The sequence below is a fragment of the Oncorhynchus nerka genome, linkage group LG10, assembly GCF_034236695.1.
Source record: "Oncorhynchus nerka isolate Pitt River linkage group LG10, Oner_Uvic_2.0, whole genome shotgun sequence".
NCBI lineage: Eukaryota > Metazoa > Chordata > Actinopteri > Salmoniformes > Salmonidae > Oncorhynchus > Oncorhynchus nerka.
The window spans coordinates 66,302,486-66,327,293 of record NC_088405.1 but is presented as its reverse complement, the minus strand read 5'-3'; the positions used below and the strand labels follow the sequence as shown (position 1 = coordinate 66,327,293).

General features: G+C 40.8%; 1 protein-coding gene across 3 annotated transcripts; it reads left to right on the top strand.

Moving 5' to 3' along the window:
* On the top strand, nucleotides 1-24,767 carry samsn1b (SAM domain, SH3 domain and nuclear localisation signals 1b). 3 transcript variants are annotated; one of them, XM_029671035.1, is made up of 15 exons: nucleotides 1-97; nucleotides 2,362-2,520; nucleotides 2,941-2,987; nucleotides 4,264-4,307; nucleotides 4,597-4,677; nucleotides 5,253-5,350; nucleotides 6,623-6,685; nucleotides 8,965-9,085; nucleotides 9,301-9,710; nucleotides 17,111-17,242; nucleotides 20,989-21,124; nucleotides 21,745-21,902; nucleotides 22,065-22,271; nucleotides 22,520-22,670; nucleotides 23,782-24,767. In XM_029671035.1, the coding sequence occupies exons 1-15, from the start codon at nucleotides 74-76 to the stop codon at nucleotides 23,970-23,972; spliced, it is 2,022 nt and encodes a 673-aa protein (XP_029526895.1). In that variant the 5' UTR covers nucleotides 1-73; the 3' UTR covers nucleotides 23,973-24,767. The 3 variants fall into 3 exon arrangements, with proteins under 3 accessions (XP_029526895.1, XP_064879766.1, XP_029526896.1); XM_065023694.1 differs by lacking the exons at nucleotides 1-97; nucleotides 2,362-2,520; nucleotides 2,941-2,987; ... (4 more) ...; nucleotides 8,965-9,085; nucleotides 9,301-9,710 and adding exons at nucleotides 10,216-10,454; nucleotides 11,557-11,637; nucleotides 11,726-11,810; XM_029671036.2 differs by lacking the exons at nucleotides 1-97; nucleotides 2,362-2,520; nucleotides 2,941-2,987; ... (4 more) ...; nucleotides 8,965-9,085; nucleotides 9,301-9,710 and adding exons at nucleotides 10,218-10,454; nucleotides 11,557-11,637.
* Nucleotides 24,768-24,808: the final 41 nt, after the last annotated feature.

The following is a 24,808-nucleotide window of genomic DNA, read 5'->3' as shown; positions in this document are numbered from 1 at the left end:
CCAGCAGTCAGCTTGTCTCTACTGTTTTCCATTGTCTGTGACCAGAGGTGGAGAGAGGCACAGCATCTGAAATATGAACCTATTCTGCTTCTCTCTGGTAAGACACACGCTTGCTTTAATGAACCTTCTCTTTCTTGTATTTTGTATTATTTTTTTGGTGTCTCAAAAACTCTTACATCTCAGACAGGGTTGTGGATGTTTACTTCCTGAATTGAATGAATTAAAATGGAATTGACCACATCGCCAGGACAGACTGTCTTGTCTCTGCGTTCCCTGTCCAGTCCCTCTCATAATCTGGCAGATTGCTCAGTCAGGGAAAGGATAGGTAGCACAGAGATGTTATTGCTGTTGACAGGGATCTGACATGGACTCTCTCAGAAGGAGACATAAAGGAGATTGAGCTTTCAGTTGTACTATGCTTTAGAAAGTTATCAAAAGACATTTGTGTATTGTAGTTGTTGGTCACGTCGGGTTTTAGAGCTGACAGATCATTTTAATAGGAGGATTAAATGTTCTGAATTGATGAAGTGGCAAATGTTTTATTAATTGGTCCTAAAATACAATTTTTCTTTGACAAAGTAGGTTTCTCTTCAAATACATACTTTTATAGAGGTTGACATAGAGTCAAGCAAGACATTGTGATGCTTTTGAACTTAACATTTCCTTTGTAATGTAACTTGAACTTTGAAGAAAAGTTTAAAATAGTCATCTTTGAATACTGTTGACAGGGGGGTTGTGAAAGTGGTTAGGACACAGTTAGAGAGTCCATTTTCCCTATACACATCCTGGATGAGTCTCCAAAAACTAGTTAGCAACCTGTAACAATAGCCCACATTTAAGAAAAAGAAAAAAGCATGACTTGTTTTTATAGAATGGACATTAGATGTCAAATTTAAAATACCTTTAAAAATAAGAAAAAGTTCATGTTTTTTGCATAAATATTTTTAGCCTGTTTGGGATTACTGGGTGAATGTGGTCGACATGGAGCTCCATAGAACAGATCACGGCTCACCAGGTTATGTAGAGAGGAACATGTCCTATTCATGGATTAGGCCAAAGTAATCACCCCAGAGTCAACATTTAATCCCCCATGCTCACTGTGTAAAGTGTCAATGCAGCTACTTCATTTGTTGTTGGCATGTTATGTACACTTCAGAATTGGACTTTTACAGCAGGTCTGACTGTAACCTAAGGTAGGATTTAAGACACAGGTAACTAGGTTGGTTTAGCACACCATAGGGATTCATAACAGACTTTAGGGGTTTCCGAGACTAACCAACCCCGAATATGAATACAAAAATTATAGTACTAGAGCAGTGCTCAAACACACTCAAGGGTCAAAGGTCAGAAGGACCGTGTCTTACTGTGTGTCATACTATAATCAGATGTATTTTATCAAGTCTCCTAACCTGACCTGGCTAGCCGCATTCCCCCTGATTGGAAGAATCCAGCATGTCATTCCTATCCAAATGACACGTATAGAACTAGACAGTGAACTTGGTGAAATGGTGTGTTAAGATCAGAAAGAAAAAGTGTGGCACTGCAACTTAAAGATTTGACTGTTTTCTATCATCACCTCATGCTTATGACAACCAATATAACACAGTAACAAGTCACAGAACTTGGCAACGTGTGAATTTTGACCATTGAGTATATAAACAATACCCCATGGAATAGTCTACTGAGAACATAAAGCAGGGGTTCTCAAACTGGGGTCCGCCGAGGTACTGCAGGGGGTCTGCGGCCAGATCTCAAAATATACTAAATATAAAAATAAATAAAATTATATAACGAATTCTGGGCAAGGGATCTGTGGAAAAAATTTAGAGGGTGTAATACAATACAAAACAATATAATTCATCTATAATGTATCTTTGTAACCCTGTGCAACATGGGCCTGGGAGGCTCACAGGGATATTGGTATCCATAGTACTCCATTATACATTTTTCAACTTAATACTTCTTGTGTTCCCCCAAAAAGTTTAATTTACTTTCTGTTTTACATAAATACACTGTAATTTAAGCTTTAAAATGGCAAAATGATCTCCCTGTCTCATGGCAAAATGTGTAGAATCGCAGGATATAATCTTTAAATCTGAAACAACAAAAAGTCTCTCTGCAAAATCTCTCTCTGATGCAAAGAGGTGGGCCTTCAAAATGTTACTTCCCAAGGCCCGAAACTTGGTTTGTTCGGCCATGCACTGCCGAAGTCATAGTAAACCTATGAGGGGGTCCCTGATGAATTTGCTATCACAAAAGACGTCCTCGACTCCCAAAAGTTGAAGAATCCCTGCTGTAAACCACAGCATTCAGTGTGTTTATACTGTCCCTGATCATGTTGCTCTCTTCCCTCTGGTCTAGGAGGGCTCGACAGACAGCCTGTACGAGCCTGCTCTCAACAAACACCCAGTCATCCAAGAACACAGTTGTAGAGTTCCCAGTCGACACAACAGCCGACACAGCAGCCCTGCTCTGAGGGACAGGGCTAAGTGGAGAGGCTCAGATCCATGTATACCCACAGTGAGTTCTACCAAATATTTAACAAAATATCAATACACTAACTAATGTACTCCCTAACCCTAGAAAATTGTTGCACATCAACACTGTTGCAGTTTCTAGATTGAGCATATATAGATAATCTATAGGTGACTATCCAGATAAAGCAGGACCTAAAGTAGACCTCATATCAGGCCAACAGCTTCCAACACACTGACGTTAGTCTCCAACAATAACAAACCAGTCAGACATTGCTGGTGACCTGTGACTGCAATCTGCTGCTGAAACTTCAGGTCATTGGATGGGTGCCTGAAGACCAACTTTTCTGTGTAAGCCTATACCAATCTCTAAGTTTAATCGGGGTATTTGGAGATGGCCTACTTGTGCAATACATTATGTGTGCCAGTTCAATGCAGTGTTACATTACATTGATTTTCTTCCCAGGAGCTGTCCGAGGCTCACAAATCCCATTTGAAAAAGAAGAAGAGAAGGTATGGAAGTTTGTATTGTTTACGGCTTTCAGTCAATAAATGCTTTGGTTAAAGAAAGAGTGAGGGGTTTAGTTAACCCCTGAAATGGATACTAAGGGGTGCTGCTTACTGTATACCTCCAGGAGGTGATGAGTTAATCAGGAGTTCTCAGCAGGTTTCATGGTGGCCTTCACTCTCTAAGCCTCCAGGGAGCTGTCTGTTTGGACCTTGGTCCATTGTTCAAGTCCATTAGAGGGCACCTATTCCATAATTTTCACATCGGAACAAGGCCATAGTTCATAGTCTGGTTTGACCGAGGATTGGACCCAATAGAGGTTGAAGTTCAAGGGTGTTCCTAGGGATGTAATGTAATGTTAATTCAAGTAGAAACGCACTGAAAGCTGAAGACTTTTTCTATATATTTGACAAATTACAAGCAGTCTACCTGATCTCCTTCACTTAATTCTACTGTAGTAAACAATTAAAGATGGAACTCTTCTCTTAAAGATCTACTTCTCTCCAAAGATCCACAAACAAATTGGCAAGCCCAGTCCATTTACTGACGTAGGTGGAACATAAAACATGTTTACAGTTGTAAACATGGAGCCTATAGCTAGCCTGTGGTTGTGTGTAACTATGATATTAGATCAATGGTGTGTATTAGGTGTTATGGTGCAATTTCACGAGAGTTGGGTGGGATTAGGATTAGATTCATTGGGATAAGAGTTGGGATATATAATATTCTTTCTCGTTTACATTTATTGCATGTACTCACCTATTGTAAGTCTAAAATATAAGATAAAATATTTCACAGAATGTTGTTGGAAATACAGTACCTTGGATTTGGATTTCCCAGAATTTTTATTTAGGCTAGTGGTTTACAGAATGACACAGACCCAAACTGTTAAAGAAATTGCTATTGCATGCAAGGAGATGGGTCAAAATGTAGAATTGTACGTTGGAAATTACTTGTGTCATTTTTGATTGCGAGTGAATCAAACAGTTGTGTTTATTGACAAATCTTATCAAGCACTTCATTGTGGTTGAAAGATCAAATCCAGTTAGTATTGTGTGTTTCATGTGTTCATATTGCAACCCCAGCACCAGACTTCTCCTGAGGTGTTGTTAGAGCCATAATATGTCATCATCATCATAGACCGTTAGTGACATTTATCTAATATGGTTAAACAACAACATTCTGACAAAATGTCTGCGTATTGAGTGAATGCTCTGCTGGAGACAACTTGTAGAGACAACCTCAACATTGACCGGAATCTATTTTCATTTGTCATTTCAGATCACACGTACCAACAACGTCAACATCGGACAATGAAACCATAGGTTAGTACAACAAAAATGATTGCAATACACTGACATACTCAGACGTGTTTGAGTGAGCGTAAAATCACAGGCTTTTTACTAACTTTGCTTTGATCCTGCTCTCCAATTTATTTGGAGCTGTATAGTGTGCACCCAATGCTGCACTCAGTATTAGTAACCTACTTGGCCGTGCTAGACCTACTGGCTTCTGTACTCTATTTGATTCCACTTGGCTCCCTCTTAGCCTTGCTGCCACTAATATAGAGGCCTTAATGGCCTCTGTTTTCTTTCCCTGACCCCTCTATTGCAGATAACACAGACACTAATGTCTACTGGCAGTCACTCAGAGAGAAGCAAGATTTTGTTCACATCAAGAATAATGACAAAGAAGGTAAACGGACAGAAACATATGTCAGCCAAAGAACATAAACCCCATGTTTCATTTAGGGTATGCTTGCTAAGGCCCGAGAGAGACACTATGTGTGTGAGACAGACTTGTAGGATTTAGTTAATGATGACAGATACAGACAGACCTACTGATGCTCCCCATGCTTTTCCAAAGTCAGTGAGGAAGGAAAAAACCTATCGCAGTGTTTTATGATGAGGGATTATGTTGAATGGGAGCAAACAGGGTGTCTGTTGGCTGTAAAAAACTAACTGAGGCTGAGACAAATGGCCCAGTTTCCTTTGGATTCTGGTTCATGAGGCATAGTTACAGTAGGTAACCCTACACCTGCAAATCTACAACCAAACAAGTCAAGATTGTGGTGTGTGTGTTGTGTGTGTGTGTGTGTGTGTGTGTGTGTGTGTGTGTGTGTGTGTGTGTGTGTGTGTGTGTGTGTGTGTGTGTGTGTGTGTGTGTGTGTGTGTGTGTGTGTGTGTGTGTGTGTGTGTGTGGTACTGACAACAACCTACTGAGTACCAGAAAAGTGGTCTAACCTTGCATTCTTGCCTGTGGTTCCTCAGAGATGGGTCAAGGTCCTTGTCAGAGAAGCATGCTGGCGGTAGAGGACAGAGTGGAGCAGCTGAACTCTGAAAGAAGAGAAAAAGAGCCCGCAACTCAGGTAATACTATGCATATCATCATCATCATCATCATCATCATCATCAACCTCATCAACTGTTTGACAAAAGATCAATTGTAGGCTAGCACAATACCACAAATTCGATTAGAGATATTGGACTTCACTTTTCAAATGACAAAGGCAACTGGATAAACACTTTTCCCCTGAAATGAGCAGCATTGGCTTAATTTACCCAAACAGGTGAGCTGAAATCACCTGGCCTTGCTCATTTCAGTGAGGGATATATGGTACACATGCAATATTCTCTAGGTAAAAGTCACATTTTGAATTTCCGACAGGCTTTTTCTAAATTCTTCCCTCTAATGCCCTCCCAATCACACATAAATCTCTAAAACGTATGGCCCTTGTTTTTCACTTTCTGTTGGAGATATAATCACTTCCTGATTGAAATGCTCGATCATTTTACTAATGAATTCCCCAGACACAGAGCTGTTTGGTTGTGTAAACATTTTGGGTCATCTTGAAATACAGAGAAAGCAACCTACAGTCCCTCGATAATTAGCACCGTAGCCTGCATTAGGCCTACTACAGCCGCAAATATTTAAGGACTTGGTGATGGTTGTGGTGAAGTCCACCCTAGGCTCCTATCCTCTTATCACAAATGTGTTCTTTGTCTCCCGCCAATTCGGGTGCATTAATTGTTTATTAAAGGTGAATTATCTGTTTATCAATTCCTGCGATTGACGCTAAATTTACCGTTAATCCCCACCATTTCTCAATAATCTAGAACGACAGTGTTTGGATAACTTATTATTATTCACGGAATGTATTATCAGTAGGCCCATCACATTCATTTATTTATTCTCATTCTTGGAGCGGACCCGTTTCCAGAGCTCACAAACCACGATACACTTGTGAGAAATACGTTTTGGAATATTTCATTTCATTTAAGACTTTTCTGTCAATTTCCAATTTTATTTGGAGAGCTCCATGTTTGTTTGCATGTGTCTGGTTCCTCCATCCCGCCAAAATGTTCAGTGATCACACATAGAAATACACACGCATGTCACGTTTGGGAGTCAGTAGGTCTATTGTGAGTTGAGATACATTTGGGAATAGAGATCAATTTGTGAACAGTCATAAAATAGTATGATTAAGTCTGATTTAGATGAATTTACCAACGTAATGAATGATATATAAATAGCCTTTTATGTAGTGCCATGTTGAACATTAGGCCTAACCCTGGTTTTCACTAAAAGCATTGAGGATATAAGTAACTCATTAAACTTGTATTGTTATTTTGTTTGTGCAGGGGGTGAACTTCGAGGCCTGGAACCCAAACTATGAGCCCCCTGACAGCCATCAGCAGAACATGGTGAGTGTTATTGTCAGCAGGGGCAGCCAGAGACCTCATGCCCATTGAATGGTGTATGGTGGTGTACTGATGCTGTACCTTAATACATTTTCAGTATTTATCTGAAAGATATACACAATAAATACAAGAAATACTCTCTTGTGTCATGCAGTGCTAAATACTGACCATATGCTACAATAGACGACACAGTAATTGTAGATTGGAGAGAAGAACAATGCACTATGGCATTAGCACAATCTCCTGTGGGACAAGCAGGCAGCAATCACTTTAGCAGCACAGTGATAATTATTAGTAATGCAGTGCAGATGGCAGAGCATGGAAATAGTAATCCCTCACCCACATGGCCCCTGAGCTGCACACGGATCGGTCTCTCTGTGTTAGTGTGTTTGTCTGGATGTGGCACGCGGATCGGTCGGTGTGTGTTAGTGTGTTTGTATGGATGTGGCACGCGGATCGGTCTCTCTGTGTTAGTGTGTTTGTCTGGATGTGGCACGCGGATCGGTCTGTGTGTGTTAGTGTGTTTGTCTGGATGTGGCACGCGGATCGGTCTGTGTGTGTTAGTGTGTTTGTCTGGAGTGTGTTTGTCTGGATGTGGCACGGTCTGTGTGTGTTAGTGTGTTTGTCTGGATGTGGCACGCGGTCTGTGTGTGTTAGTGTGTTTGTCTGGATGTGGCACGCGGGATCGGTCTGTGTGTGTTAGTGTGTTTGTCTGGATGTGGCACGCGGATCGGTCTGTGTCTGTGTGTGTTTGTAGTGTGTTTGTCTGGATGTGTTTGTCTGGATGTGGCACGCGGATCGGTCGGTGTGTGTTAGTGTGTTTGTCTGGATGTGGCACGCGGATCGGTCTGTGTGTGTTAGTGTGTTTGTCTGGATGTGGCACGCGGATCCTTGTGTGTGTCAGGACATGTGCCTTTATGTTTGTTTGTGAGACCAGAAAGGATGTAGCAAGCCCTCTCTGTGCTTCTGTCTCTACATATAGTATACCCAGCAAACCGGCAAGGGGAATGTGAGCACACATGGGTTCTTACATGTTGTGTCAGTTTATATGGTTCTTCTGTATTTGGTTCTATCTATTTGAGATTTTGGCACAAAAAAACCATTGCTGGAGCTGGCATGTGTATTTATTGGGCTCCCGAGTGGCGCAGAGGTCTAAGGCATTGCATCTCAGTGCTAGAGGCGTCACTACAGACACCCTGGTTCGAATCCAGGCTGTATCACAACCAGCTGTGATTGGTAGTCCCATTGGGTTGCGCACAATTGGCCCAGCGTCGTCAGGGTTTGGTCGGTGTAGGCCATCTTTGTAAATAAGAATTTGTTCTTAACTGACTTGCCTAGTTAAATAAAGGTTACATTTAAAAAAAGAATCGAGTGAAATGTACCTTTGCATTTTATTTTGGTGAGGTTTAAAAATGTCCCGGTCCATCCATTCCCTCATCCTTCATCCCGCCAGTTGAATTTACAACTAATAGATCAACCAACATCCTCAGGTGACTGGGAAGGCACCATGTGGTACAGTTAGACCTACTTCTCTGCTGGCCAGGATTGTCAGGGTGGTTGGGGTGAGGAAGAAGTAGGTTGTGAACTGAGGGTAGGAGACGTCAGGTGACTGGGAAGGCACCATGTGGTACAGTTAGACCTACTGCTCTGCTGGCCAGGATTGTCAGGGTGGTTGGGGTGAGGAAGAAGTAGGCTGTGAACTGAGGGTAGGAGACGTCAGGTGACTGGGAAGGCACCATGTGGTACAGTTAGACCTACTGCTCTGCTGGCCAGGATTGTCAGGGTGGTTGGGGTGAGGAAGAGGTAGGCTGTGAACTGAGGGTAGGAGACGTCAGGTGACTGGGAAGGCACCATGTGGTACAGTTAGACCTACTGCTCTGCTGGCCAGGATTGTCAGGGTGGTTGGGGTGAGGAAGAGGTAGGTTGTGAACTGAGGGTAGGAGACGTCAGGTGACTGGGAAGGCACCATGTGGTACAGTTAGACCTACTGCTCTGCTGGCCAGGATTGTCAGGGTGGTTGGGGTGAGGAAGAGGTAGGCTGTGAACTGAGGGTAGGAGACGTCAGGTGTGTGTCTGTGGCGGCGGCCATATCACAGACACTCCTCCACTTTAATCTTCATGCTGACTCTATAACCAGTGCAAAACTAAAGACAAATACAAATAAGACAAAAACATGCCATGTCAAGTTTTCACTTGACAACTTGAGAGTACTAGGCATTACATAATGCACACTGATATTATGGACACTGATAGCCTACTCTACCCATATTATTCTGCTGCAGACTGGGGATGCGGAGGCTGACATGGCTGAATCTAAGGGAAAGCTGAAGAGGTTCCAGAGGCTAGTGAAAGTGAAGAAGGGAAGCCAGATGGGACTAGATGATGGAAAGACTGACAGCAATTGTGAGTTCTAATGGATGCACCTTGGCTCCAAATTCAAAGATAGAGCTGCCTGCCTGCTTGAAACACAACAAATCCTATGAATACAAAACCTTAGAATAATAGGGGCAACTCTCATTAACAATTGAAAGCTGATGATTTTATTGTTCTTTAAATAATAAATTACGTATCTATGAATGAATAGGACTAAAAAGTCCTTTATTTCTCTTCTTGTCCAGGTCACTTGGCAGACTCTGTGTTCAGTAACGACAGTCCCGTCATCACCTGCATCGGGCTGGGGAAGAAGACAGAGAAGAAGTCCTCGAAGGCTGACCCACCATCGCCACAGAAGCAGCAGACTAAGGAGACCAATGGGAAAGCTGTGGAAGGACCTTGGAGCACTGGGGTTCACGACCACCACTGGGGCCTCACAGAATTCCCTCCACCCTGGGATGTCCCCTACCACACCTGTCACCGGCCCCCAGACGAGCCCCGGAACTATGGCTTTGACTTCACCCTGCCCCGAGCAACAGCTTGGGACCACTTTGAGAGTCTGGTCCAGGAACTGGACAGCAAACAGACGCCGCCAGTGTTCTCACACCAACGGGTCATCCGCTCGATCACAGATCTGGACATCTCAGAATCCACGGTAAGATACGGTTCACTTAAAGGAGCTTACATGCAGGTCTGACAGAGGTATTGTGGGAAGCTGTGGGACTGGTCTTTCCCAAATGATTGCTTTGTAGGGAACACTTCCCCCTACACAGGCACATTTCTATTTGGTATTCATTTAACAATGAACAAGCTTATTAAGGTAATAGAAACGGAAACTGCAATATACAGGCTTTGTGGTAATTCACCCCTTCCTGTGCTCACCAGTCGCTTGGTCACTTCCTCATAATTCATTTTACTGGTTACAGTGAACTATCAAAAAAACTATGAAGACAACAGTTTGTGACATAAAGTCTTTCAACCTTAAAAAATTGCAATTATGGCAAAAAAAAAACAATTACTCAATTATTACAACCCCAATCAAGCAGTCATCAATGAGGCTTTCTGGGTGCGCTGAGGATTATTCAGTGTCTGTAGCTTGTTGACCAGACTTTCCACCTCCCACCTAAAAGTACAACACATGCATGTCTTTCATCACAGATAAACATACTGTGTAGAGACAGTCACATCCTGGCTGCCTTAGAGGAAATGTAGCTGCTCTGCACAACTGTTGCAGTACAGTAGGTTGTTGATATGATGATCGGTTAAATGAGCAACAGCACAGTTGTTTTTTATCAACAACAAAAAAACTGACCAGCAGTTATTCAGATTCAGCACTATGCTTCAGAGGAAACCGTCAAATGTCTCAAACAACGACACGAAGAGCAAGACAAAACCAAAGGTGAGATGATTTAAAAGTCTGGTTTTATCAAATGTGCTTTTCGATTTGCTGTTGTAATAAAACAGAAAACAACCTTTTATATGGCTGAGCATTTTGTTTAAACATTTTTTAACTTAAAGTTCTGTTAGAAATCATTAGCTTTCCCCAGTAGGTGACAGTGACTGCAGCCGGCCAAGGTTCACGGTTCACTAACGGTCAGATGATCATTGCGGGGCCACGAGCCAGGGTTTAATGTAACAGATGTTGGATGAGAGCCTCAGAATGACCACAAAAACTAATCTAATGGGCCGCCAGTGAACAACGGGCCATTGCTTTTCACACAGTCACATTTTTTATGACGTTTATGCAGATTATTATCTTTCAATTAGCATAGTGCAGATGAGCAGATGACAGGTTTAAGGGCGAACAGCAGGATGTACTAGAATAATACAATCCATAACAATAACGCTATTATATAACAGGAATACAACACACAAAAAATTGTAGCACAAGAATGACATGAAATATTATAATATTCAATGTATTACATTGGATTTAGTATAAGAGATTTACATTACATCACTTTATGGCAAACAGCCGACCATAACTGATACAAACTCCATTAGCTGTAGTGAAGCTGAACACCACTCAGTACTCATCCATTACCATACAGAAGTACTCATAATACTCATGATATCAATAGTAGTAGTACAAAACAACAATACTACAAAGACAAGGTTTGGGTTGGTTTGGTAGCTTTAGAAAATACATCTGTAGAGTTCAAACTGAACCTGCAGTTATATCATCAAATCCAATCTTAGTCAAATGCAACATAAGACACAATAAGTACAAAAAAGATTAAGAGAAATCTCATAAAATGCCATAATGGAGCCTGGTGGTAATACAGACAGTACTATGTAAATACATGACCAGAGTATTTACTATGTAAATACAGCCAGGTTAGATGTATGGTTTACAAGGTATAGGCCTTACTACAGACATTACTTGTTTGTATTGTGCTGCTTTGAGTTCAACATAAACACGACAGCCAGACAACATGTGTCCTGCTGTTACCATCTCAAACACGTTTTAATCTGTAAAGTTAATCTCTCATCTCACCCAGCGCTCCACCAGCTTTGGCCGATTTGACTCACTCAGACACCAACCAGCCCCAGTGAAGCCAGAGGAAAATGGAGGTGCTTTGGTATGTGAAGCATCTGTCTGATTTTGTCGGCTACTTCAACAAGTAATTCCTTATAAGTGATACTGTAAACTTTCTTCATTGTTTCTAGGGATGTGACGGTCATGGAATTTTGGATTACGTTTATTTGTCAGCCAAATGACAAGAAGTACAACATTACGAATCTTTTCCGAGATGTGAGATAATTAACTTATTCTCTGTAATATCGTACAGCTTTGAAATCGTGACATTGCGTACTTTAGAGGAAAATAGGCAGGTTTCTCGACTCATATCCACAACATGAACGTGATTGGTCGACAGTCTGTTGGGTGGGGCGTTTATACGTGTCTCCATTCATTGGCCACTGGGATTCATATCTTCTCCTTTCTAAGTATCTCTGCCCATAGGAACAAAGCAGTAAGTCATAGCAGGAAGTGTACCCATCAATATGGGCAGTGATTTTTTTGATTAAACTGAACTGACATTACTTAGGTGATAATGCCCGAAAAGCCGGTGTTTGGTGGATATATTGGCACGGGTGTTGGCAAACCGTGCCAATATATCCATCAAACACCGGCTTCGAGGGCATTATTACTTTTATACAATAAGTTATATCAACATATCCAAATAATGATTCACATATTTTCATAAAAAACATTATTTTGATTAATTTATTCATACTATTTCATCCTCCCACAAGACATAGTCCCGACATAAATCTAAGGTTGCTACCCAAGCCGACTGGTCGTTTGTTCAATTGGTTCGGTTGACAGAGTAGATAAGTCTTTTTGTTTTGTATATATAGACGTGACCCAGTCGTTCAGGCTTTTTGTTTTGTATATATAGACGTGACCCAGTCGTTCAGTCTTTTTGTTTTGTATATATAGACATGACCCAGTCTTCAGTCTTTTTGTTTTGTATATATAGACGTGACCCAGTCGTTCAGGCTTTTTGTTTTGTATATATAGACGTGACCCAGTCTTCAGGCTTTTTGTTTTGTATATATAGACCTGACCCAGTCGTTCAGGCTTTTTGTTTTGTATATATAGACGTGACCCAGTCTTCAGGCTTTTTGTTTTGTATATATAGACGTGACCCAGTCGTTCAGTCTTTTCCAACCAGTCGTTCAGGCTTTTTGTTTTGTATCTATAGACGTGACCCAGTCGTTCAGGCTTTTTGTTTTGTATATATAGACGTGACCCAGTCGTTCAGTCTTTTTGTTTTGTATATATAGACGTGACCCAGTCGTTCAGGCTTTTTGTTTTGTATATATAGACGTGACCCAGTCTTCAGTCTTTTTGTTTTGTATATATAGACGTGACCCAGTCTTCAGTCTTTTTGTTTTGTATATATAGACGTGACCCAGTCTTCAGTCTTTTTGTTTTGTATATATAGACGTGACCCAGCCGTTCAGTCTTTTTGTTTTGTATATATAGACGTGACCCAGTCTTCAGGCTTTTTGTTTTGTATATATAGACCTGACCCAGTCGTTCAGGCTTTTTGTTTTGTATATATAGACGTGACCCAGTCTTCAGGCTTTTTGTTTTGTATATATAGACGTGACCCAGTCGTTCAGTCTTTTCGTTTTGTATATATAGACGTGAACCAGTCGTTCAGGCTTTTTGTTTTGTATCTATAGACGTGACCCAGTCGTTCAGGCTTTTTGTTTTGTATATATAGACGTGACCCAGTCGTTCAGTCTTTTTGTTTTGTATATATAGACGTGACCCAGTCGTTCAGGCTTTTTGTTTTGTATATATAGACGTGACCCAGTCTTCAGTCTTTTTGTTTTGTATATATAGACGTGACCCAGTCTTCAGTCTTTTTGTTTTGTATATATAGACGTGACCCAGTCTTCAGTCTTTTTGTTTTGTATATATAGACGTGACCCAGCCGTTCAGTCTTTTTGTTTTGTATATATAGACGTGACCCAGTCTTCAGTCTTTTTGTTTTGTATATATAGACATGACCCAGTCTTCAGTCATTTTGTTTTGTATATATAGACGTGACCCAGTCGTTCAGTCTTTTTGTTTTGTATATATAGACGTGACCCAGTCGTTCAGGCTTTTTGTTTTGTATATATAGACGTGACCCAGTCGTTCAGGCTTTTTGTTTTGTATATATAGACGTGACCCAGTCGTTCAGGCTTTTTGTTTTGTATATATAGACGTAACCCAGTCTTCAGGCTTTTTGTTTTGTATATATAGACGTGACCCAGTCGTTCAGTCTTTTTGTTTTGTATATATAGACGTGACCCAGTCTTTCAGGCTTTTTGTTTTGTATATATAGACGTGACCCAGTCGTTCAGTCTTTTTGTTTTGTATATATAGACGTGACCCAGTCGTTCAGGCTTTTTGTTTTGTATATATAGACGTGACCCAGTCGTTCAGTCTTTTTGTTTTGTATATATAGACGTGACCCAGTCTTCAGTCTTTTTGTTTTGTATATATAGACGTGACCCAGTCGTTCAGTCTTTTCGTTTTGTATATATAGACGTGACCCAGTCGTTCAGTCTTTTCGTTTTGTATATATAGACTTCGTTCAGTCTTTTCGTTTTGTATATATAGACGTGACCCAGTCGTTCAGTCTTTTGTTTTGTATATATAGACGTGACCCAGTCGTTCAGTCTTTTTGTTTTGTATATATAGACGTGACCCAGTCATTCAGGCTTTTTGTTTTGTATATATAGACGTGACCCAGTCGTTCAGTCTTTTTGTTTTGTATATATAGATGTGACCCAGTCATTCAGGCTTTTTGTTTTGTATATATAGACGTGACCCAGTCGTTCAGTCTTTTTGTTTTGTATATATAGACGTGACCCAGTCTTTCAGGCTTTTTGTTTTGTATATATAGACGTGACCCAGTCGTTCAGTCTTTTTGTTTTGTATATATAGACGTGACCCAGTCGTTCAGGCTTTTTGTTTTGTATATATAGACGTGACCCAGTCGTTCAGTCTTTTTGTTTTGTATATATAGACGTGACCCAGTCTTCAGTCTTTTTGTTTTGTATATATAGACGTGACCCAGTCGTTCAGTCTTTTCGTTTTGTATATATAGACGTGACCCAGTCGTTCAGTCTTTTCGTTTTGTATATATAGACGTGACCCAGTCGTTCAGTCTTTTCGTTTTGTATATATAGACGTGACCCAGTCGTTCAGTCTTTTTGTTTTGTATATATAGACGTGACCCAGTCGTTCAGTCTTTTTGTTTTGTATATATAGACGTGACCCAGTCATTCAGGCTTTTTGTTTTGTATATATAGACGTGACCCAGTCGTTCAGTCTTTTTGTTTTGTATATATAGATGTGACCCAGTCATTCAGGCTTTTTGTTTTGTATATATAGACGTGACCCAGTCGTTCAGTCTTTTTGTTTTGTATATATAGACGTGACCCAGTCGTTCAGTCTTTTTGTTTTGTATATATAGACGTGACCCAGTCGTTCAGGCTTTTTGTTTTGTATATATAGACGTGACCCAGTCGTTCAGGCTTTTTGTTTTGTATCTATAGACGTGACCCAGTCGTTCAGTCTTTTCGTTTTGTATATATAGACGTGACCCAGTCGTTCAGTCTTTTCGTTTTGTATATATAGACGTGACCCAGTAGTTCAGTCTTTTCGTTTTGTATATATAGACGTAACCCAGTCGTTCAGTCTTTTCGTTTTGTATATATAGACGTGACCCAGTCATTCAGTCTTTTCGTTTTGTATATATAGACGTGACCCAGTCATTCGTTCTGAATATTCCATTGCCACACTGGCTGGTAACGTTCTTATCCCTTGCTTGCTAGGTAGCCAACTACGGCTAACTTGTCAAAAAGTGCATACAGAATAACAGCAAAGTAGCTGTATTTGTGTTTGTTTAAACTGTTTTTGGATACAGCCACAAAAATGAGCTAATAATGTGCGATTTCGCCTGCATAGAAAATGTGCTCTCTGATCAAGACACTGTTGTTCAGAGGAGCTAGCCAACAAACACAGCTAACACAATCACTTCAAACTGAAGCTGGAAAGACTGCAAACCAGCTGCATTTAATTTAGTTTCACCTGTTTTCTATTGACATTTGTTTTTTTATATCCATAAAAATGATGCCAGCTGATTCATGAGTTCGACTAGCTGAGAAAAGCTGTCTTACTGTCTGTCTCGTCCCGACTCCCTACACCTTCATTACTATGGGACAGCTGAAAATCGAATTTCAAAATGTAAACAATGTCGGAGAGGCATACAGCAAGGTTAATACAAATCTCTGCAGTTGAAAACCAAATGCTAGTCTAAAATAAATGGGAGATAATGTCTAGATGCTTTTTATAGTGGAGATCGAGTTTATAAATTGCCTGGCAGGGTTGATGAGACAGTGAATTGCGCAGTGAGATGGAACAGAGTAAATGGGCATTTTAATGTCATAGCTTTAGCGGGTGGAATAAACACCGGCTGGAATGCAATTTTTTAAACAATCATCATCCAGGATTAGATCCACCCGTTGTATAATAAAAATACATATCATTGCATGAGCCACATAAATTAAATGAACATTCCAGTTGTTGTTACACGTGGTCAGCCACTGCGAGGACGATCAGCTGTCCATCCTGTCTCCCTGTAGCGCTGTTTTAGGCGTCTCACAGTACGAGACATTGCAATTTATTGCCCTGGCCACATCTGCAGTCTTCATGCCTCCTTGCAGCTTGCCTAAGGTACGTTCACGCAAATGAGCAGGGACCCTGGGCATCTTTCTATTGGTGTTTTTCAGAGTCAGTAGAAAGGCCTCTTTAGCGTCCTAAGTTTTCATAACTGTGACCTTAATTGGTCTTAATGACCGTTCCACAGGTGCATGTTCATTAATTGTTTATGACTCATTTAACAATCATGGGAAACACTGTTTAAACCCTTTACAATGAAGATCTGTGAAGTTATTTGGATTTTTAACTAATTATCTTTGAGAGACACGGTCCTGAAAAATGGGCGTTTCTTTTTTTGCTGAGTTTACATTACCATGGAAATTATAGCATCACAATAGCAGACAGCCATTGCGAATGTAACCTTGAGTTTACCAGTCAAATTCCAATCCCGTTCTTTTCATTCTATTTCCATGGGTGCTGCTGCTGAAGTGAAGGGGACTTTGCCTAGGCAACCAAAGACTTGTTTGCTATAACACCTTGCTTTTGTCAGCAAGGAGCAACAAAGTTTCATCACATTGTAAAGAGTTCAAGTTACCGCAGAAACAGATTCAACCGCATGAATGCCTGGCCGTCCTGTCTTCAGATTGTTCCACAAAAAAAACAATGGTTTCAAATGGTTATGACGTCTTTTTTTTGGGGGGTTGATTGGTCTTCATCCATAATCGGCGGTTACACAGTACGGTTATTGTCCCAGCCCTAATTGTTTCAACATTAGTAGATTTGTATTTATTTTTCCTTTATTTCATCTTTTTAAATTATGTTGCTGTATCGTAGTTTAAGCATTTCAACTATGTAACAACAACTGTATGTTTATATGTGTGCAGTCTGCAGAGGGAGAGCAGGTTAATAGTGACCAGACCAGATCAGGAGGTATAGGCAAGAAGATGAAGGCCATCTCACTGACGATGAGGAAGAGGATGGGCAGGCAGTACGCTAAAGCCCTGTCAGAGGAAATGGTGAGTGAGACGAAGCACGTTGTGGCAAACAGATCAACTGTGTTTCTTTTCTTTATTTTTTAGTTTGAATAATTTTAAGGCGAATAGGCACCTTCTGAAGAAAACAACCCCAGAGCCCCTCTCTTGTTATTTTGTGATTTTGACCTGTTGCTTCTTGGTGACAGGGGGCAGTATTGAGTAGCTTGGATGAATAAGGTGCCCAGAGTAAACTGCCTGCTACTCTGTCCCAGATGCTAATATATGCATATTATTAGTAGTATTGGATAGAAAACACTCTAAAGATTCTAAAACTGTTTGAATGATGTCTGTGAGTATAACAGAACTCATATCCAACCAGGAAGTATAGGTTTCTGTAAAAAATGGCTGTATGTTTTTCTGTGACTTGGTGGTGGCCTAACATAATCGTTTGTGGTGCTTTCTCTGTAAAGCCTTTTTGAAATCAGACACTGTGGCTGGATTAATGAGAATTGTATCTTTAAAATGGTGGAAAATACTTGTATGCTTGAGGAATTTTAATTCTGAGATTGTTGTTGTTTTGAATTTGGCGCCATGCACTTTCACTGGCTGTTGGCGAGGTGGGACGCTACCGTTCCACATATCCCAGAGAGGTTAAATATGTTCTGTAATTACTGTCCCTGTGACATCAACTTGTCAAAGTAAGAAATCTGTTGTTTAACAAATCTGCTAGGCCCTTCAAAAATTGGTGCTGGCTTATCCGCTAAATATTAGGTACTAAAAACATTTACTTGGATCTACTTGAATTTTGGACACAGTTCCACGTAATGGAAATAGATTGTTGTTTTAGATTACATTACTGTCTTACTTAAATCACTGCTTTCATCCAAACTATAGATTTGATTAATGGTCAAAAACATCTCTTATTCAAATATTTGTACCTCTGTCCCAAATGTCCCAATATGTCGCTTAGAGCCTGTTTGAATTCAGTGAGTACCTGTCACGTTCTGACCTTAGTTCCTTTGTTTTGTCTTTGTTTTAGTATGGTCAGCGCGTGAGTTGGGGTGGGCAGTCTATGTTATTTTTTCTATAATTTGGGATTTCTGTGTTTGGCCTTAATCAGAGGCAGCTGTCAATCGTTGTCCCTGATTGAGAACCATACTTAGGTAGCCTGGTTTCACCTTTGAGTTGTGAGGGATTATTTTCTGTTCAGTGTTTTTTGTATTCACCGTCCAGGACTGTTTCGTTTCGTTCTCGTTATTTTGTTTTGTGTTCATGATAATAAATGATCAATATGGACACTTACCACGCTGCGCATTGGTCCTCCTCTTCTTCCACCAACAACGGCCGTTTACAGTACCACTTATTTTCACTGGTGGCTTACCTATTTGTCCACAGGAAGCTTTTCTCTAACCAAAACACCAGATGACAGCCTCTAATATAATATTAGTCCCAAGGCTCAATCCCTATGTTCGTCATGTGACCTTGTATTGAAACATTTACTTTTTTAAAGATATTGCATTATTAGAGTGCGATCTGAATGCCACTAATATTACCATTCACTTTGTACTTTCACTAGTCTCCATATCTGTTTCCTTCAACTAGGATCCTTTCTTCCCAATAGGAAGACCCTCCCAATTACTACTGCTAATACACACAGATCTCAGAAATATTCAGCTTTTACCCCTATTGTAAGGTTTCAAATAAAATAAAAACTTTACAATTTCTCCAAAATTATAAAATACATTGGCCAATAGAGAAGGAGAGAAGAGAACTGGGCTGGCACTGTCTATCAGTCCACCGTAGATAGAATACTCTGTCCATAATATGTCTGGCACCTGAGACAGGATAGACTGGGCCTTAAATTTAGTTAAGGTAACATCTATTAAAACAAAATCAATATTGCACTTCAATTTTTACATTGCAATTATCATTGTACAGTTTTTCTATACATTGCAAACAAAACCGACAACCGCCCCCCCCCAACCTCAACTGTATTTTTTGACATTCAGTGTACCACAGACCTCTAATAAAAGCCAAACGAGTGAAATTAAAGTTTAACTAAAAGAAAGCTGATGTCTTAACCTCTTGCAACTAGGGGGCACTATTTTTATTTTTGGAAAAATAACATTCCCAAAGTAAACCGCCTATTTCTCAGGACCAGATGCTAGAATATGCATATAATTGACAGCTTAGGATAGAAAACACTCTAATGTTTCCAAAACTGTCAAAATATTGTCAATTAAAAGTAAAAAATAAAGCCTAAGAAAAATCCAATCAGGAAGTGACTCATGTTTTGAAACCGTTGTGTTCCTATGCACCCCTATTGGCCACTGAAAGGGATATCAACCAGATTCCTTTTTCTACGTATTCCCTGAGGTGTCTACAGCATTGTGACGTAGTTTCATGCCTTTATGTTGAAGAATGAGCTACATTGCGTAAGTGGCCAGCTGAGGGCTCTCAGAGTGATTCTTGCGTAAAAGACAGAGGTAGTCATTTTTCCTCTCGCTCCTACTGAAAAGCCAATTGTCCCGGTTGATATATTATCGAATAGATATTTGAAAAACACCTTGAGGATTGATTATAAAAAACGTTTTCCATGTTTCTGTCGATATTATGGATATAATTTTATTTTTTTCCCGGCATTGTCGTGACCGCTATTTCCGGTGGATTTCTGAACATAACGTGACAAACAAATGGAGTAATTTTGGGTATAAAAATAATCTTTATGGAACAAAAGGAACATTTGCTGTCTAACTGGGAGTCTCGTCAGTGAAAACATCCGAAGATCATCAAACGTAAACGGTTAATTTGATTGCTTTTCTGATTTTCGTGACCAAGCTTCCTGCTGCTAGCTGGACATAATGCTATGCTAGGCTATCGATAAACTTACACAAACGCTTGTCTTGCTTTGGCTGTAAAGCATAATTTCAAAATCTGAGATGACAGGGTGATTAACAAAAGGCTAAACTGTGTTTCACTATATTTCACTTGTGATTTCATGAATATGAATATTTTCTAGTAATATTTTTTGACTGTTGCGCTATGCTAATTAGTGTAGTTGATGACAATTCTCCCGGATCCGGGATGGGTAGTTCCAATTAATGCAGAGGTATAGGCTGGTATGTAGGAAATGTACAGTAAGACCAAGTCCACATAAATTAACAATATAAAACCAACAGAACAGGAACCTTGGAAGTGAATAGTATAGAATGATAATACAGTGATCATAGAGTGGTAATAGAATACAGGTCATGGCTCCTCAGGAAGTAAAGAAAGGAGGACTATAAATTATGACGAACAAGTTAGGCTAGGCTTTTAGTCCAGAGACCAACATGTCCAAACACTGGTCAGTACAGGACAAAGACTCATTAACACGTCACCTGGTAACCAAGTAATTTGTGAAACTAAAAAGACACAACCCTTCTCTCACAAAGAGAACGAGGGAGGTACAGTCGGAGTAGGTATATGGGGATTACACACAGCTCCTGCCTATGTCAAGTCTCAGTTATAAATGGCAAGGCAGCTCTGTGTGGATTAAGGACTCAGAGAGAGAGGAGAGAAGCTCCTCTGTGTTCTTGCACAAACTGCCTGGGATACTGAGCCGTTTTGGCACACGGAACATCTTAGAACCCTGCCCCCACCCAGCCCTCTGATTAGTTTAGCTTTCTCCTTTCCTTCCTCCTCAACCGCCATGCTGTGAGAGGAGATGAGGAGTGACGGCATAAGGAGAAAAGGAGGGCAAAGAAAATAGAAAAACGTGACCTGTTCTGTTGCTTTTTTACTGGTAGTGCGACGAGACGGAGAGAGATGAAGAAGGAGAAGGGGATGTTGTTTACGGCGTCCATTCATTTCCAAAAGGACACAGAAAGTCCAGTCACTCTCTGGAAAGCCTCTACAGTCTCAATAGTGGACAAAGCTCCTCCAGTAAGCACACAGCCAACACCTTACTGGATTAAACAAGTTCTCTCTTTACTAATGCAAATTGAGTTTAATCTGCAGTTGGTTAAAATCAAGTGTTTAGTCTGATCTGCTAAGGCATGTTGTTGGACCTTGATTTACCCAACAAAGGATGCCTGACAAACATAATCACAGTCAAAAGTCTAAACTGTCAATATTTAATTCACCGCCATAACCATCATACTGTAACTTCATTTTATAATTGTTAAGTAGACTACTGTTAGACCAGCATCAATCATAGGAGGCTGCTGAGGGGAGGACGGCTCATAATAATGGCCGGAACGGTGCGAATGGAATGGCATCAAACAACTGACAACCATGTGTTTAATGGATTTGATACCATTCCCCTAATTCCGCTCCAGCTATTACCACAGGCCTGTCCTCCACAATTAAGGTGCCACCAACCTCCTGTGGCATCAACACTCATGAATAGGCATCGCATTAAGGAGTAAAAAAACTACCTCACTCTGTAGCATGATGTATGACAACACCTACAATGCTCACCGTAACACATTCATCCCTGTAAAGGTTGTTTTGAAGCTAACATGATGTCTGTCTCCTACCAATCCAACTGTGCTGCGCCCTAGGTGGGGTTACCAGTGGATCAGACGGCTCCAGTAACAGAGACAGTCTGAGGCTGGATGAGGAGCTGCCCCTTTCCTACACAGGCCAGTTCTGTGGCAGAGCCCGGGTCCACACTGACTTTGTCCCCAGTCCCTACGATACTGAATCACTCAAACTTAAGGTAACCTACCTGACTGAACCACCTGACTGAATTGTCAAACATGTCCTTCAGCACATCCTCGTGGATTTTTTAGCAGTTGAGATAGAGCCAATGTCTTGCAAAGTAGCTTGTGTAGACCTAATACATGCATTGCTCAAGTAAAATGCCAATTTCTTCTTTCAGGTAGGGGATGTGATTGAGATCATCAGCAAGCCTCCTATGGGGATATGGACAGGCATGCTGAACAACAAGGTGGGAAACTTTAAGTTCATCTACGTAGACCTCATAGTAGAGAAGGTTCCTGAACCGCCTCAGAAGATGACACACAGGAGGAGCAGGAGACCCCGGCCCAAAACGCTACAGGAACTCCTAGAGCGCCTCAATTTGGAGGTAAACTGTCTCTCTCGTTCTCTCCTCGTCTCTCTCACGCTCTTCTCTGTCTCTTTCCTCAAACCTGCTGTCACAAACAATCGCTCTCAAAAACCTTGTTTCCTGCATTCTTAAAAAAAACTATAAATTGCATCTTTAGAGAACCATACATTTCTGATGTCAACACAGTGATGACAGACAGGATTGAGATGTTTTTATTGTAACATGATGGCTTGCTTACCGATTGGTATTGTTTCTCTGTGTTGTAGGAGTATGCCTCCTCCCTGCTCCTTAATGGGTACCAGACAGTAGATGACCTGAGAGAGCTGAAGGAGCAGCATCTGGTGGAACTCAATGTGACTGATTCTGAACACAGACATCGTCTGATGGCTGCCGTCGAGTGCCTCCAAGAACCCCAAAGTGAGTCAGGGCAGTCTTTTCCCTACTTTGATTTCCAGGTGGGATGCAAAGGCACTCAAGACAACACCTGGGCCTTCTGGCATCAACATTGCCAATTTAAACAGATAACAATCCATACTCTTAGGTGAGGCGCTCCAGAGCTGCTAGTTCTGACAAAAACTGTAGGTGTGGAGGAGATCATAATTCCCTCTAAGCATATGTACTGTATTTAGATTGCCAAAGGTCTGGTTTCAGATATCAAGCAGATAAGGAAGGGTATACCGTCAGCAGAGGAAGTGCTGTATCAGGGCCATGGTATCAGGGACACAGATAAAGAGGCTAATGATAACTGGATAGCCAGCACTTACAGCACAGAGAGCACAACAGGACAGTTACCACACATAGTTCAATACAGTCACAACCAATCATTCAGGACAGTTACCACACACGGTTCAAAAGAGTTACAATAAACAATTCAGGACAGTTACAGCAAACAGCTCACAAAAGTTACCAATCACAGTTTAAAACCATTATAACAATACTGCTAAATTGGCAAACTGTCTATTATATCACCGCAAGAAGTGAACTTGCAGGAAGTGTGAACTTACACACAGTGTGTGTAAATAACAGGATATCAGCCATCTTGTCCTGGCCATAGCTAGATAAAGATGTCTTACACTGCTAATACCTTAAGAGGCAGTTGCTAGAAGGACATGAAAGGAAAGGCTGAGTGGTAGTCAAGAAACATAACATTGAGTGATGCGATGCAAGACAAGACAAGCTACTAACAGGAAATGTAATTTTCAGAAGCAACTGTGGTTTGGGTGTTGCACCAGCCCATATATCTTGTTTTTCAATCTTGCAAACACTTTGGATCTTATGAACTTAATAACCTTTAGCTGCAGTAACCAAAAGTAACAAGATCTCAGACTCAGAGATTCAACAGCCTACATTAAAATTGAAACATACCAGCTGCAATAGGCATAATATTTCAGTGCTTGAGAGAAAAAGGAAACTATGAAAAAAGTTATTTCTGCAACTCTGATATTGTGGGAACATGTCAGATTTGTGGACATAACATTTAAATAGACCACTATAAGCTCTCTAAGCCCACATGTCTGTTCCATTCCAGGTGATGGTCAGAAGGAGGGAGAGTTAAACAAGGAAGCCAAGTCCCCAACTGAGAGTATTAAAGCTGACCTGAACTGCCCCAGAGACTCTGGCTGCTACATGCCTTCTGACTGCTCAGACAACAGCAAGGAGGAGACAGACATCCACATGCCAGCAGCACTGAACCATCATCCTCCCATGGCTCAGACCTAACCGCCACCAGCAGATACACACTCCTCAGGGCCTTTCAGAAAAATGATCGATGTGGATCCATGCAACAATTGTCTCATGCGAAAGACCCTTTACATAGGACAAGAGCACTCCTCTTTGCTTTCACACTGCATTCAGTATCAGTAGCCTATGTGGCTGGCATTGCAGTTATGCATAAACCCACTATTTGCACATAATTTCAACCCCCAAAAATCTGTGATGACAGTGAATCAACCTTTAACATAAATCCAATGACAATGTTGATTTCACGTTAAATTCACATTAGTTGACAACTCAACCAAATGTAAATCAAAACTAGATGTTGAACTGATGTCTGTGCCCAGTGGCTATCTACTGTACACCAAAGGCAGAACAGGCATTTCCTGAGTTGGCTTGGGTGCTGGTTTGTAATGGTTGATGATGATGTATCCCAAGCCTTTACAGTTATTCCTCAAGTCTCGTGAGTCATCCTGTCATAGGACCTGTGAAATCATTGCAGTAGGCTAGGCTTTGTTTTTAGCACAATGTGCAATGTCAACATTACTGTGTGTGGGTGTACAGTACATTTTCAGAGGTGCATGTGGAAGAGGGAGATATTAAATGAGGGTTTAAAGCATTTTTCTACTGTATCTCAGATTTATGGTATTATTGAACATTTTGTTAAAGTGATTTGAGAGTTAGCAGCTTACTGACAGTTTTTTGAAAGCTCTCCTTTATTCTAGCAATTGTTTTACCAATGTACCAATGAAATGACTATGAAACGCAATATTTTTCCAAAAATAAAGTATAAAAATTTTCTGCAGCTGTTAAATCATTTCTGGTGAGAATGGCACATGGGG

What these genes read in the sequence shown, in the direction of transcription:
- samsn1b (XM_029671035.1), top strand. Translation starts at nt 74, where the DNA reads ATGAACCTATTCTGCTTCTCTCTG. An exon ending in ACCTATTCTGCTTCTCTCTG is followed by an intron (nt 98 to 2,361) that starts GTAAGACACACG and finishes CCTCTGGTCTAG; the next exon opens with GAGGGCTCGACAGACAGCCT. An exon ending in ACAGCCATCAGCAGAACATG is followed by an intron (nt 6,686 to 8,964) that starts GTGAGTGTTATT and finishes ATTCTGCTGCAG; the next exon opens with ACTGGGGATGCGGAGGCTGA.